The 14,791-nt window shown below is 45.1% G+C and overlaps 3 protein-coding genes across 5 annotated transcripts; 2 read left to right on the top strand and 1 right to left on the bottom strand.

The window, feature by feature from the left end:
- Positions 1-553: 553 nt before the first annotated feature.
- On the bottom strand, positions 554-3,661 carry LOC115684055 (probable histone H2A variant 3). The gene is made up of 2 exons (XM_030608750.2): positions 3,440-3,661; positions 554-1,034 (listed from the first exon to the last, which is right to left on the bottom strand). The coding sequence occupies exons 1-2, from the start codon at positions 3,545-3,547 to the stop codon at positions 738-740; spliced, it is 405 nt and encodes a 134-aa protein (XP_030464610.1). The 5' UTR covers positions 3,548-3,661; the 3' UTR covers positions 554-737.
- Positions 3,662-6,472: 2,811 nt separating this feature from the next.
- Positions 6,473-10,966, top strand: LOC115683974 (boron transporter 4). Of its 3 annotated transcripts, none has more exons than XM_056320276.1 (14): positions 6,473-6,842; positions 7,037-7,142; positions 7,254-7,336; positions 7,587-7,779; positions 7,897-8,035; positions 8,148-8,313; positions 8,418-8,584; positions 8,836-9,009; positions 9,106-9,201; positions 9,294-9,410; positions 9,574-9,875; positions 9,970-10,249; positions 10,326-10,463; positions 10,591-10,966. In XM_056320276.1, the coding sequence occupies exons 1-14, from the start codon at positions 6,827-6,829 to the stop codon at positions 10,621-10,623; spliced, it is 2,010 nt and encodes a 669-aa protein (XP_056176251.1). In that variant the 5' UTR covers positions 6,473-6,826; the 3' UTR covers positions 10,624-10,966. The 3 variants fall into 3 exon arrangements, with proteins under 3 accessions (XP_056176251.1, XP_056176249.1, XP_056176250.1); XM_056320274.1 differs by having other exon boundaries at positions 6,478-6,842; positions 9,556-9,875; XM_056320275.1 differs by having other exon boundaries at positions 6,478-6,855; positions 9,556-9,875.
- A 1,159-nt stretch (positions 10,967-12,125) lies between these two features.
- On the top strand, positions 12,126-14,152 carry LOC115684089 (protein DUF642 L-GALACTONO-1,4-LACTONE-RESPONSIVE GENE 2-like). Its single transcript, XM_056320315.1, has 3 exons — positions 12,126-12,825; positions 12,967-13,479; positions 13,571-14,152. Exons 1-3 carry the CDS (start codon positions 12,531-12,533, stop codon positions 14,101-14,103), a joined length of 1,341 nt encoding a protein of 446 aa, XP_056176290.1. The 5' UTR covers positions 12,126-12,530; the 3' UTR covers positions 14,104-14,152.
- Positions 14,153-14,791: the final 639 nt, after the last annotated feature.

The raw sequence follows: 14,791 nt of genomic DNA, 5'->3' as shown, positions 1-14,791 counted from the left end.
GGAAACGTGATCTCATTGTTGAAGCGCGCTAAGCTCATGAGCAGCCCCGAAAGTCCACGGTAGCGAAGTTCATCCCGACGCGAAAGTTTGCCGGAATTCAAAGATGCGTGGAGCATACTGTGGAGAGACGCGACCATGAACCGCAGTCATATTATGGAAAATATTTAGTTTCCAATTTACTCATATCACTCGAACTTCTTTTCGTGTTTTGGGAAAACGAGTGGAGTCCAAATTAAATTAACGTGCATCATCTGTTACGCGTCATTTTCCCTTCCAAATACCGAAACGAGGCGGAAACGGAAGCAAACGAAAACGCCATTTTCAAGTTACTCAAGAAAACAGAAGCATGCCTGTAAAATCATTTCGAACATACGGCCCGATTGTTCAGATTCAGAATGCCAGAAACAAGGGCTATAAATTAGCAATCCGTTAGATATCATGGACTCCGGAGTATGATTGATTTAGCTATCCACGAAGCAAAGGCATAACCCATTAAGAAGGGGAGGATGCTGTATCGGTGTTAAAGCTAACAGAGAGAAAGTGAAGGGATATCCCAAAAGCAACGCAACTTCTGTTAAACACCACCACCTAAGCTAGCACAAGATTAACTAAGACAAGTACTTCCGATTTGTCACATGAAAAGAAATAAAAAAAAAAAAGCAGACCAACAATATCCTCATCTCCCTCTAACCGAAAAATTACACGGAACCCAAACGAAGCGATGACGAGAAGCGATCCTACTCCTTTGAAGATTTGTTAATGAGCGACTTGTGGATGTGAGGGATGACCCCTCCACCGGCTATGGTTCCCTTGATGAGGGTGTCCAGCTCTTCATCTCCCCGGATCGCCAGCTGCAGATGCCTCGGCGTGATACGCTTGACTTTCAGATCTTTGCTCGCGTTGCCTGCCAACTCCAGCACCTCTGCAGTCAAATATTCAAGGATAGCGGCAGTATAAACAGCAGCTGTCGCTCCAACTCTTCCATTTGCAGCAACCCTCGATTTCAGCTGACGGTGGACCCTGCCGACTGGGAACTGTATGGAACAAAAGGGGCTATATCAAACATCTCACATTCAAATTTTATGTTCACACCACGATTATGTGGCCACCCCCCTCTAGTATATAAAGCTAGCAAGCATAACAGAAGAGTTCCTTTGCCTTAAATACAAACGGAACCAACCTTCCAAAATTTGTCATACATCTTTTGTATGCATGCTTGTAGAAATAAAAGGACAATGTTTGACATAAGAGCATGCTAACCAGTCAACATTACAGCAAACGAAAAGCTGCGATACAAGTAAGAAGAGGCGCTCGCAGACTCAAGACTCCTATATCTCGAGGCCTTAATGCAGGACAGCCAGAGTATTTTAACAGATTACCCAATCGCAACCATAAAATTTCCTAGAGATACTTCAATGAGTCAAATACGGAGACAACCCAAAACTGTAAGTTTTATATGTACTTCATCTGCATACACATAAATAAAAAAAAAATTGCCAGCTGCTCTGCCCTTATACATTACTGGAAAGAGTGAATAACTTCACTTGTCCTTCCACTCCAAACATTCATGGTGCCATAAACTAAAAACTCGCCCCTTATTCCAGCGAATGTAGAAAGCTCTCATCAGGTCAATGCCGAATATATTTTTTCCATTTCTAAAAACTACCTGAGTATCTCTCCTGCTCTATAGATTTTCTCCACAAAAGTGTTCTTTAAACTATCGATCGTTTGTTTAGAGAAAGCCAGCAAAACGACCATTGTTGACTACTAACAACTTGCGAGGCGTCAAAACTACTCGTTGTGAGTTCCTCAATCCAATCATTTATCCACTTTGTTGGCCAACAGCATCCGATTGTTGTAGTCCATTTACTCCAGATTCCACCAGGAAGCATCTTAAAGAGTTCACACATCTATTAAAGTACTTAAGAAACAGCTGTAGTAGTGACCAAGCAAACAGCTCACCAACATATAAGGACAAAAAGAAAATGCATATATTACAAGGCTACTCGTTAATAAATATCCCCACTCGTTCTGTAGATTTCACATTCCCCTCACCTAGAAAGAACTATTTGCAAGCCGAAACCATATCGCACACAAGCTACGGAAAATTGCCATTTGCAGCAATTTGCTGGGCACAGAAAAGAGGAGGGCTTCATGGTTAGGGTTATGCTTCAAGTAGTCGTGCACAATCAAGGGTGGGGAGATGCGAATATCACAGAGCACCAAAATTATGCAGAAGTGATCTCAGATAAATTACTGCCCGTTCTTTAAATGCATAACACTCCAAAACCATACTTAATGACCGACATCAACAATCTACGCAGTGGTTTTATGCAACGGCATGCAAGAGAACATAGAAACAGAAAAGCTACGATCAGAATCCTCGACCTACACCTTTTTCTTTTAAAGTTGCAAGTGCAACTCAACACCAATCAACTGTTCAACCTCTCATTTGTAGAATGAAACATCACAATTCTGTAAATCAAGGTACATGGCAATGACTAAAAGAATTGAGGACGCTGGCGATAAAGGTGTAAGCTATCATGCATACAATAGGTGCTATAGCACCTGATAACAAGTCAACCCACATTCATGTCATGGACTCATGGTGGCCATCTTCTAGAGCAATTGTCGTAAATCATATCTGAGACATGCAAAAGGGAACTGGAATTCCCGATAACGGCCATAAGTTTCCATCCTTTCAGGTACGCATATTCTATCCTTAGCTTCGTCTGCACTAGATATACTTTTCCATAGTGGACGCTAGCGGATGTTCGAAAAAAGGCACAACAAGGGGAAGGCTTCCCCGTGTAAAAGACTCAGAAAAACAGCCACGGCAACAATTCGCAAGCACAAAGTTTCCCAAACGAAATCGAAGCTTGCGGCTGTCGAAAATAGCTATACGTTCGACACTCCCGGTAAAACGGAGAACTATACCATCTTTCGATACGATTTCTTCAGCCGTGTCGCCGCAAAATAACATTTTACCCGAAGACAGTTGCTCGGAAATCCCTATACCACGGTGCTTCGGGGACATGGTAACTATAGGCGGGGTCCAGGAAAGGATTAGGGTTTAAGCAGTAATCGCGCGAGCGAGCAAACCTAATCCACGGATCGCCTCCTACTATTCGGGCTATTTCAACAAGCAGGAAGTCCCCACATCCAGAGATATTCAAATCCCTGCAAGAAAAAGAGTCTCACGGCCCGAGAAAGCTCAACCACTCTCGGCAACAAACAGTTCAACACGTGGTGCCAGCAGTCCGCCAGCAGAACAAAGTCAAAAGGCGGGGCTCTCGATTACGACCTGAGAAGCCAACTACGTAACGAGCTGCAAGCGTACTACGTCGAGTCAATCCTCACCCCTACCCGTACACATACACGATCCATACACACACACACACGTACGTACACACGGAGAAACAGAGAGAGAGAGAGAGACCTGGAGGCCAGCGCGGGAGGAGCGAGAGACGGGCTTCTTCTTGTCCTTGTCCTTGCTGTTGGAGGCGGACTTCCCCATTATCAAGCCTTTTGCGCCCTTCCCCGACATCTTCGACCCCAATCGAACACCTCGCGGACCGCTCGGTTCTGTTCTCCCTAGGGTTTTAGCTGGCTAGTTCGCCGGCGAGAGAGGAGACGCCGTCGACGGCGGCGGACGGCGGCGGAGCGGCGGAGCCTAGAGAGAGAGAGAGAGAGAGAGAGAGAGGGAGAGAATTCGCGATCTGGAAGAGGAGACGGAGCTCGAGGATCGATGGCTTTTATATTTTGCGAAATTGCCCTCGTCCGCGTTAAGGAATCACGCTTCCCCTCGTCTCGCCTCTATGGGCCGGATGGGCCCCTCCTCGTGTCCCGATCTATTGGGCCGTACCAAGGCCCACTTTTCGGGCCCAAATTGGAGACTTGGAGAAAGGGGAACGTTTTGAGCCCATGGCTACGCTGCGAAAACCAAAAGGGAAAATGAGGCCACCGGTCCCCCGAACTCTGGCCCGACGTGCAATGTGATCCCCGGACTTTCAATTTGTTCAATGTGATCCCTGGACTTTTGATACATATTTGATCTAGTCCCCGGACCGTACGGAAACGTTCAATGTTGCCCCCTAAGCTTGAATTAATGGAAGGTTGGCATCGAACGTTTTCATCCGGTCCGGGGACTAACTCGAACATGCACAAGAATTTTAAAGTTTACATTGAGCAAATTTAAAGTTTAGGAATTAAATCGGACATGTACCAAAAGTTCAGAAGACTACATTGAACATATTGAAAGTTCGGGGACTACATTGCATATCGAGCTAAAGTTCTGGGACCGTTCGTGTCATTATCTCAAATCAAAACGACACGAAACTCTTAATTTACCGACCCTTTCTTCTCATAAAAAAAAGGATATGAGTCGACGTGGGCGATTTGGAAGCAAGTCAGCTTCGAAGATGCAGCAGGTAAGCCAAGCGCCGAAGGTCCAAGTTGATGCTGTCCAGACAGCAATCGTGGTCAAGCTAGCTGCTGGTCCAGCTTTCTAACGCAAGCCCAAACCCAAGTGGGAAGATGGAATCCGCGGATTCTCATGTCCGTCCGAAGAGTCGCAATCGTTGCAGCGTATTCGTTGGATCGGTCGTGCAAACATGAAGTCCCCGCGCACATTCTACACAATCCTCACGGACACGGTAAGAAATTGGTGCCAAAGATTGCACTGACGCGAGTCGGATTCCAGCCAATCCTCCCTAGGGGTGTACATCGGTCCCGGTCCGACTCGAGAATTGAACCAAACCGGTCGATTTTGGGTGATTCTCGGAGAGACCGGTCCGGTTTGGAACTAGGAATAACCGATCTAGTTTCCGGTTCCACATAAGCATAGTCTGACCAAAAAAAAAAAAAAATAGAAATCTAAAATATATTATCGTGATGACAACGGCGCTGACATCATCCTCTCCAATTTTTTTTTTCCTCGACAATTTAATCATAGTAAATTCAAGAAATTTATGTAAGCTCTTTCTTTTTTTTCATGTAGATTTTATTTATAGGATAAAGTTAATTATGAACATCACGATCGCTTCGTTATTCTAACAAAAGACTCATTTTCCCCCTTATTACTTAGGAGCTGATCGACACTGGTGCAGTAAAAGCAGTAATGCATTGATGAATCATGGAACATCTAGCTTCATGTTGTTATTACTTATTATGGGTGATCGATTTTGAGATGGGTATGTTTCATATCTGGAACTTGAGATCTACTTTGTTAGAGCCGGTTCCCTGTTCTTGGAACCCGACACCTACCCTGTTTGCCCTGATACCGACCCTGGAAACTACCCTATGTTTTTCGATTCGATTTCGAATTCTATCCGATAACTTATTTTTCTTTTGTTCCTTTTTCTGTTTCATCTTTTACAGCAAAGTAATATGAGTAACGAATTCGAAGTGAAAAGCGAATGAGGGTAAGCAAGCAAAGGTGGGTCAGGAACAAGCAAAGGTTGCAAGGGTGGAACGAGCGAGGGCGAGCTACGAGCAGGAGAGGAGGAGGGTGATTCGTGAGCGAGAGAAAGAGAGAATCGTGAAGTATCTGAGCAAGGTTGGAAAGAATGGAGAAAAAGAGAGAGATGGAGAAAAAAATGCCAAAAAAACAAATCAGAGTTTTTGGACTTCATGAAACCGGTTCCAAATTCGATCCGGTTCTCAAGTGGTTCTTCACTCGAAACCGGACCAGTTCTCACCGGTTAACCAATTACTGGAACGGTTCCGACGGGAACCTAGAATTGAATCGGTTTTCAGGGCGGTCTGGTCCGATTTTCAAATAGAACTAGTTCGGTTATACGGCCCTAAATAATTTCCAACCATCGATATGCAATTACTTTATCGAGCAACGGTTGATTTGCTTTTTTCTGAATAAGCAATAGGATGCACGGGGAAACGAGAAAAAAGAAATTACTGCGTAGGCTCGGGTAATTACGCTCGCCATAAAATCGAAGCAGAATCAGATTCCGTGTGCGTATTTTCTTTTAATACGTGGATCGATTTCGCTATTACTGTAAAGTCTTCTTTTTTTATTTTCCTTCTTATTCCGGGAAAACAATTGCTCCGCGAAATATATTGCAAGAGAATTTAAAAGGTCGAGATGTTACCCAATAGGGAGATGCCAACTGTCAGGGTGGGGGTGGGGGGGGGGCCCGCCACGTCTTGGACCTTCTTCGCTTGGGGCGTGTTTCTCTCTATATAAGCCGGCGTGAAGTGAAGCGAACCGTTGGCTCCTATTCCTCTCCCCCCTTTGCATGGTGCTGTGAGGCTGTTGCTCTCGTCTTCTCCGGCCGACCTATCAGGCGGCACCGCCGCCGCCGCCACCGCATCCTAGAAGGTGCCCGCGGTCTTCTGTGCACGACCCGTCTCTTTCTTTTTTGCGTCAGTCTGTGTTTCCCCCGCCCTCTAGTTGCGTCTCCGATGCAGTCTTTGCGTGGCCCGAAGCCGGTTTGTTGTTCCGAACTTATGTCGCCAAGAACTTGATTCTGAACCTTCTTTGGAGAAGACGGGTGTTAATTTTTAATGCGCGGAAAGAAGCTAGCTGCGAGCAAAACAAAAAAGTCCGTCGTTTATGTTCGAACTCAGAGAATAAAAGGCGGAGAAAATTCGCGCGCCAGTCTCTCCTCCGGCTGTCTTTTGTCGACTATAGCGTCCAGAAAACATGGAAGATGGCATGGACGATTTGTTCTTTCTGTGCCGAGTGGAACCGGATGCAGTCACTTATATCCTAGAGAGACGTTTTCTTTATCAGATAATTCGAGCGCGAGCTTCTGCATGGCGTGACAGATAAAATCTTCTTGGAGTCTCAAAAGTGTCAGTGGCTGTGATGTTTGGTTGTAATGGTTGGTTGTAATGGTTTTCGTTAAAATTCTTTCAGAAAATTAGTCCCCGTTTTTTGTTTTCCTTTCCCTCCGTTCATCTCATTGGAATCTGGATTAATTGGTTTTGATGTTTTCCTTGTGCTTTCTTTAATCCTCCGTTCATCCTTATCATCATCGATTTTCTGCATTTTCGGCGATTCTCTTTGTTTCAGCAGAGATGGAGAACATTAAATCTCCGTTTAAAGGCATAAGGGCAGATCTTAGAGGAAGAGCATCGTGTTACAAGCAAGACTGGATCAATGGCCTGCGTTCTGGAATTAGGTGCTCGAGTTTTCATCACCTGACTTGCATGCTACTGGTACTTTTTTCTTAACAAAGAAAAAAAAAGAAAACTATATGTACTAAACTAGATTCATTCTTAATTGGCTGCAGCATATTGGCCCCAACCGCATATATATTCTTTGCGTCTGCTCTTCCTGTCATTGCCTTTGGTGAGCAATTGAGTAGAGACACAGGTTAGTTGGTGACACTTGATAGCTCTCATTTTCAGCATTTCCCCTGTTTTATCTTGTGAATATTTCCGCATATTTCATATCTTTCTTCACTCTCAACATTTCCCCTGTTTTTCTTAAAATCAAAATATTCTTTTGCATCCATGCCGACGAGAATGAAACTGCACTTAGGCTTCTTTTTGGCAGCTTTTTTAACTCTACTTGACGCAGACTTTGTAAATTATGACTCTTTGGTTTTTTGTTTCCTTACCAGAGGGAAGCTTGAGCACTGTAGAAACATTAGCTTCTACTGCTATATGTGGCATCATCCACTCGATATTCGGCGGGCAACCGCTTTTGATACTTGGAGTTGCCGAGCCAACAGTTATCATGTACACTTATCTGTACAAGTTTGCCAAAGGAAGGGAAGGTCTGGGGTCGGAGCTATACTTAGCTTGGGCTGGATGGTATGCTAATAGCTGTCAAGCCGAGTTACATTCCTGCGGGATTTTTTCCCCTTCTTTTGTTGTTGGCATTGATTCTCAATCTTGTCAAATGACAAAGCTCCTGAAAGTAATGTGCAGGGTATGCGTTTGGACTGCTCTGTTGCTATTTCTCCTAGCAATTTTCAATGCTTCCAACATAATCAACAGGTTCACAAGGGTTGCAGGAGAGCTTTTCGGCATGCTCATCACTATCTTGTTCATTCAAGAGGCTATCAAGGTAATAGCTCAGAACAAAGATGCTCTGCAAAGAGAGAATCACTAAATTGGAGATCTTTTCATGGCTGTCAGCAATTCCGTTGTCGTATATAAGATAAATGCGTGAATTGCAGGGAGCGGTGAGCGAGTTTAAAATCCCGAAAGCCGAAGATCAGAACCTGCTGAAGTACCAGTTCCAGTGGCTCTACACAAATGGGCTTCTGGGGGTTATTTTCACCTTTGGCCTTCTTTACACTGCTTTAAAGAGCCGGAAGGCAAGATCTTGGTTGTATGGCACAGGTTTGCAATCACAACCACCCCATCGTCCACTGATGTGTCTAGCAACTTTCTGCGCAACTTAACTATTTTTTTTAATATCTGATACAGTTCCTTATGTTCCATAGGATGGCTCAGAAGCTTCACTGCTGATTATGGGGTCCCTCTGATGGTTTTACTCTGGACAGCACTGTCTTTCAGTTTACCAAACAAAGTCCCATCGGGTGTGCCGAGAAGGCTCTTTAGCCCACTACCATGGGAATCGGCATCCTTACATCACTGGACCATCATCAAGGTATTCTAGTAACAAATTATTTGTGCCCTTTTTTGTGTTTTTGGGAAATGAGGATGGTTGAGAAAACTGGGACTTAAAATCAATGGATTGCTTCAGCTGAGGATTTAACAGCCAGCCATTCCCTCTTCTGATTCCAATATTCATTAGAATGTGTCATTAGCAGATTATATGTAATATTATGCTGTGAGAAGATCTCAACTCTTATTTTCTTTCCCTAATTTCAATGTGCCTCATCACTGAACTTTATTCAGGACATGGGAAGGGTCTCACCAGCATACGTGTTCGCCGCCCTCATCCCTGCAGTGATGATTGCCGGTCTGTACTTCTTCGACCATAGCGTAGCTTCGCAATTAGCGCAACAGAAGGAGTTCAACCTGAAGAATCCATCTGCCTACCATTATGACATCTTTCTTCTAGGTTTCCTGGTACATATGCATTATCCATGTGTCATATCTTAAAGCACATTCTCGAGTATGTTACACTGAAAAGTTAATTGCTCCTATCATGTTTGGTTCTTCCAGACTTTGCTTTGTGGATTGATTGGGTTGCCTCCATCCAACGGAGTCCTACCTCAGTCCCCTATGCACACTAAAAGCCTAGCTGTCCTCAAAAGACAGGTTGGTGGAGTGTTTTTCAGTTCAAATCTCAAAATTACTTTCAGGAATTGGTGTCAGCTCATGTAGATTGCACCCAAAATTTTCACTCGCAGCATATTAGGAGGAAGATGATCAAGAGTGCAAGGGAGAGCATCAGGCGGAAAGCTAGCAATTCCGAAATATATGGGAAGATGCAAGATGCTTTCATTGAAATGGAAAACAGTCCAGTAGTAAGTTTTATGGTTAACATGAACATAATCTCATGGCTGACACCCGATAATCATCAGTAAATTAAGCTGTCACACAGGAGAATACTCCGCAGTACAGAAATTTACAATCTAACTTAGGCCCTTCGAATTGTTTTGTGTATGATAGACTTCTTCGGTGGTCAAGGAGCTAGAAGACTTGAAGGAAGCAGTCGTTCAAAGCAGCAAAGGAGATGAAGAAAAGGCTTCATTTGATCCTGAGAAGCAAATTGATGCCTACTTGCCTGTCCGGGTGAATGAGCAAAGACTTAGCAATTTACTACAGTCGGTCCTAGTGGCAGCCTCGGTGTGTGCCATGCCGATGATTAAGCTCATACCCACATCAGTGCTTTGGGGTTATTTCGCGTACATGGCCATCGATAGTCTTCCTGGAAATCAATTTTGGGAAAGAATGCTATTTCTCTTCATCACTCCCAGCCGCCGCTACAGGTACATAAATATAGAAAAGTTGATGAAATGTCTTGAATATCCGTTGGCATGAAATTCTGCTGATTTTTGTTACGATGATTATGTCCGTTGGTAGGGTTCTGGAAGGGGTTCATGCTTCTTATGTGGAGTCCGTGCCTTTCAAATATATAGCCACATTCACCATATTTCAGTTTGTGTATTTGCTACTGTGTTTCGGAGCGACAAAAATCCCGATTGCCGGAATTCTATTCCCCTTGCCATTCTTTCTTCTCATAAGCATAAGGCAACATGTATTACCCAAGTTGTTCAATCCGCATCATCTGCGAGAACTAGATGCGGCGGAGTATGAAGAAGTCACTCGTACCCCACGATTTTCTCTCAGCCTCTCTCGCCAAGTATGCTAAGTTGTTGTCATTAGTTAATATAAATTAGCTCCCTGTCTATACAAGATCTCACTAGGTATTATGTTAGGAGAGGGAAATACCACATTTTGGGAGCATGGAAGATGAAGACGAAAAATCGGATGCTGAGATTTTCGACAGGCTGACAACCAGCAGAGGAGAGATGAAGGTTAGGACTGTGAGCTTCACCGAAGATGGACGTAATCAAGTAAGAAAACATTCATGTTCTTGTACCTTTAACCTCTACTAGTTACGGCCGATAAATCAGGACTCATCTGCACGTCAAATGAAGGGGCGGAGTTTAAGAAGTCTCCTAATTTGTTTATGCTTTGCAGGTGCATCCAGAGGACACTATCTCCCTGGAGTGAGATTGCATGACAAAAGAGATAACTAGCTCACATTAAGAAGGTAGAGAGGTAAAGAATGTTGTCGCGGATTGACTTTAGACTGTTCCTATCAGAAACATTCTGCTAAGGAGGGAGTGGAGGGCAATGACTGTTCTGGAGGGAGGAGAGACAGACCTTACTACAGTATTTGCCCTTCCATAGCCTGGCAAGCAAAGTTGATTATGAAGATGGACTAGAAGTCCTGAACAGTTCATAGCATACTAGGAAACTATCATTAATTTGAAACATGATAATTGATTGTTTCATTTTCTAAACGAATGAAATTGTATACGTGTGGTCTCAATGAAATTTCTCCATCTGTCTACATGTGTAGTAAGTAAACGAATCATAGTGCTAATGAAAATCTTCTCTATCATTGTTTATGGGCTGGGACTTGTTATATTGAAGCTCCTAGGCCTGTGATCCTTAAGAAAACTCTTTTCTATCTGAGTTGAAGTCCAACATTCGACTTGAGGGCTGCCCAGTCATCTACTGAACATGAAAAACAAACTGTACAGACGCTATTATTGACTCAGCTTTAAGCTGCACAGGCCATGTCATTGACGTTCGAAAAAGGAGAGTGATAGTTCTATAGGTAAGTAGCACACCAAATCTCTCTCGTTTCCTGATATGGAACTTGCGGTCTTCGCGTGTCACGAGACTCCGCAACCGTCACGGTGCAGTAACGCTTGGGGAGAATTTGTGATCAAGGAGTAATAATTTCAATTGCATGCTCTCGCGAATGCACCGGCATGAGTACCCTAGTCGGGAAACTCGTCATAGTTCGCGAACTCTGTTTAGACACTATCTAAGTTCCACGCAGACATTACCTAGCTCAATCTAGACTGAACCGTGATCGAATGCGTCGTTTTGATGTGACTAGAAGTACCCTAAAACATGTTCACACTTTGTGATTGAGCCAGAGGTGCACCTGGTGGAGTTGGCTATGATATGCCCCATATCTGGTTCCCGCACAACACTAAAGGCAGGTATGCTTGGTGGAGTTTCTCCGGGCTTAGGAAACTATTTGTCTGAGGGCGACTTGTTAGACCAAACACATGCACCCATGTTACAGCATCCTGCTCTAACCATGCTGTTGTATTTTGCATCATTCAGATGTTTTTCAACGGCCCTTTTTCTAGTCAGTGCAGGTCATCGCATTGACTGTGTTAATTGTTAACATAGCCGACCAAGCCGAGAAGGAGAAAGAGCTCAACTAGGTTTGGTTCTGTTTCTGAATTGGCGATTTCATATCGCCAAACTCCCGAGAAAAAGATAACCAAATTTTTACCATTTTCTTGCCCATTGATTGGCAACTTTACAAAAAAATGATCACTGAATAATGTATCTCTATGCTTTCTTCGTGGAATAATGGAATGCAGGTAACCCTCTAATGCATGTGTTGACCGCATAACACAATCTCAGGGTGAGAACCTCGCTAACCACATGGGTGCCAGAGAACAACCAAAATGAAAATGATTAAAAGGACAAAAGGGATCTCAAGGTGACTTGATTCACTGAAGTTTGTGCAGTTCTCATCCACATGACAGAGTGCAATCTAAGAACTAATGCTTGAATATGCGTTGCAATGTGCATGTGGCAATCAATAGCATGTTTTTGACCTCCCCCGGAAACAATCTCTCGAAAAATTCAACGCTGTTGATTGATCTGCCCCTTAATTACGTGCAAAATGTGCATTACCATGCTTCAATCGCACTCAGGCAGATATACATAGTTTTATCTGTCCGAGGAATTTCTGCTTTTAAAATGTGCATGTGGTGCTGTTAAGACACCCATGAAGAAACTATACATCATAACCATCTTGACCTGGAAAAGAAGGGCAGAGGATAGATTAATGAATCCTAGAAACAATATCACAAAAGAATAATATGCAGATTGGATCATCTGGCCTGGCCAGTACCCTCTTGAGAAGACACTGCCATGCAAGGGACACCATAATACATTTGTATATGATACCCATTCTCGAAACTAGTGGGTTAATGTCGGGATTGGGTCCTCCACTGCCAAAAAATCATATAAAAGCCCAAGATCATGGAAGCAGCTGTAGCATTAGTTATCCCCACAAGTCGCAACGATCGATGGCGAGCTCTCGATCGGCAATGTTGGTGGTGGTGGTGCTGCTAATGAGCTCCATCTGCTACAAAGGCGAGTCCTTGATCGATGGTAAGCTCTCAAATGGCCATTGTTCCTCTATAGCTGGAGGAAAAACATCATGTTTTCGTACTGTGTCATGTTCGGTAAAGTGGAAAAATGTACCTTAAGCCCAGTGAATAATGTTGTCGTGCTTGTTTCATCTGATCACAGGGTTGTTGCCCAATGGCAACTTCGAGTACGGGCCGAAGCCATGGCAGACGAAAGGCACGGTGGTGACGGATGGAACGGCCATACCCAACTGGGAGATCTCGGGCTACGTGGAGTACATAAAGTCGGGCCAAAAGCAGGGGGACATGCTGTTGGTCGTGCCCGAGGGCGACTTCGCGGTTCGGCTCGGGAATGAGGCAGCGATCAAGCAAAAGGTGAACCTGATCAAGGGCTCGTATTACGCAGTCACGTTCGCCATGTCTCGCACGTGCGCGCAGGACGAGAAGCTGAACGTGTCGGTGTCGCCGAACTCGAAGGCCGACGACTGGGGGATACTGCCGGTGCAGACCATGTACAGCAGCAACGGGTGGGACTCGTACGCATGGAGCTTTCAGGCCGACGGCGCCGTGGTGGACATCTCGTTCCATAACCCCGGGATCGGAGAGGATCCAGCTTGTGGCCCCTTGATCGACTTGGTGGCTTTGAAGACCTTGAATCTCCCTAAGCGCACCCCATGTAGTCTCTCTCTTTCTCTCTCTCTCGCTCTAAATTTCTATAGCAGATAAAGAGTCCTCATCATATGATTCGTTCTGCTACTTTCCGACAGATAACTTGGTAAAGAACGGGAACTTCGAAGAAGGCCCCTTCATCTTCCCGAACTCGTCCTGTGGAGTCCTGATCCCGCCCCACGTCGAGGACGACCACAGCCCCATCCCCGGCTGGATCGTCGAGTCCCTCAAGGCCGTGAAGTACGTCGACTCCGACCACTTCGCCGTGCCGGAGGGCAGGCGGGCGGTGGAGCTCGTCGCCGGGAGGGAGAGCGCCGTGTCCCAAGCCGTCCTCACCGTCCCGGGCAGGGCCTACGTCCTCACGTTCGCCGTGGGCGACGGCAGGGACTCGTGCGAGGGGCCGATGCAGGTGGAGGCGTACGCGGGGAGGGACAGCGTCCGGGTCCCTTACCAGTCGGCGGGGAAGGGCGGCTCCGTGCGGGCCGAGCTGCGGTTCGTGGCGGCGGCGGCGCGGACGCGGGTGATGTTCCTCAGCTCCTACTACGCCACGACGAGCGATCACTCGGGGTCGCTGTGCGGGCCGGTCGTCGACGATGTGAAGTTGCTCAGCGTGCGTCGCTCGAAGAAGTAGCGGGCACGCATGGGTTCTCTCGGCTTAAAATTTGGGCGACTGGATCCAATTTCGCATTTACTACACGGGTATACCTTAAAAGTCTTATTTCGCGTCTCTGTATACGAAGAAATATTCTTGGAGAAAGGTCATGACTTGAATCTATGATTCTTCTCGAATTTCAGGTCATTAATCTGAATCTATAATTCTTCTCGAATTTCAGCTGCTGACTTCTTTTTATGATAGATTTGATAAGTCCATGATACACCTCTCAAACAGGTGAACTGAGTCGAATTCAGGCAAGATCGAAAATGGGCTGATCCAAACAGATTTGTGTAATCCGTTCTGACCCAATAAATCTATTTAACATCAATATCATGTTTAAATCAATTTATAACCTATTTGCATTAGTAATCAATATATCAAGTTAGCTCATTATATATGTGTTAAGAATTGATGGGTCTAGTCGCGAATATATTCCAAAATAAAAATAAATCTATTAAATTAGATTCACACGTGTGTGTTTCGTAATACTGCAATTCTAACCCGTCAACGTGGCGCCTTGCGGACCAATCCCGCGAACCGCCTTCACCACGTGGTGCCTCTAACATGCGCCGAAAGCGCACAACGCACTTTAGCCTCCTCGACCTGGTCCACTGCCGCCCGCGTACGCACGTAGCCAGGCCATGTGGTCGTCACATTCGACACG

The sequence above is a fragment of the Syzygium oleosum genome, unplaced genomic scaffold (genome assembly GCF_021117445.2).
Source record: "Syzygium oleosum isolate NSW1041296 unplaced genomic scaffold, Sole_v2.1 Sole_v2.20, whole genome shotgun sequence".
NCBI classification, from domain to species: domain Eukaryota; kingdom Viridiplantae; phylum Streptophyta; class Magnoliopsida; order Myrtales; family Myrtaceae; genus Syzygium; species Syzygium oleosum.
Note: the sequence above shows the minus strand (reverse complement) of the source record. Positions and strands in the feature narration are given on the sequence as shown.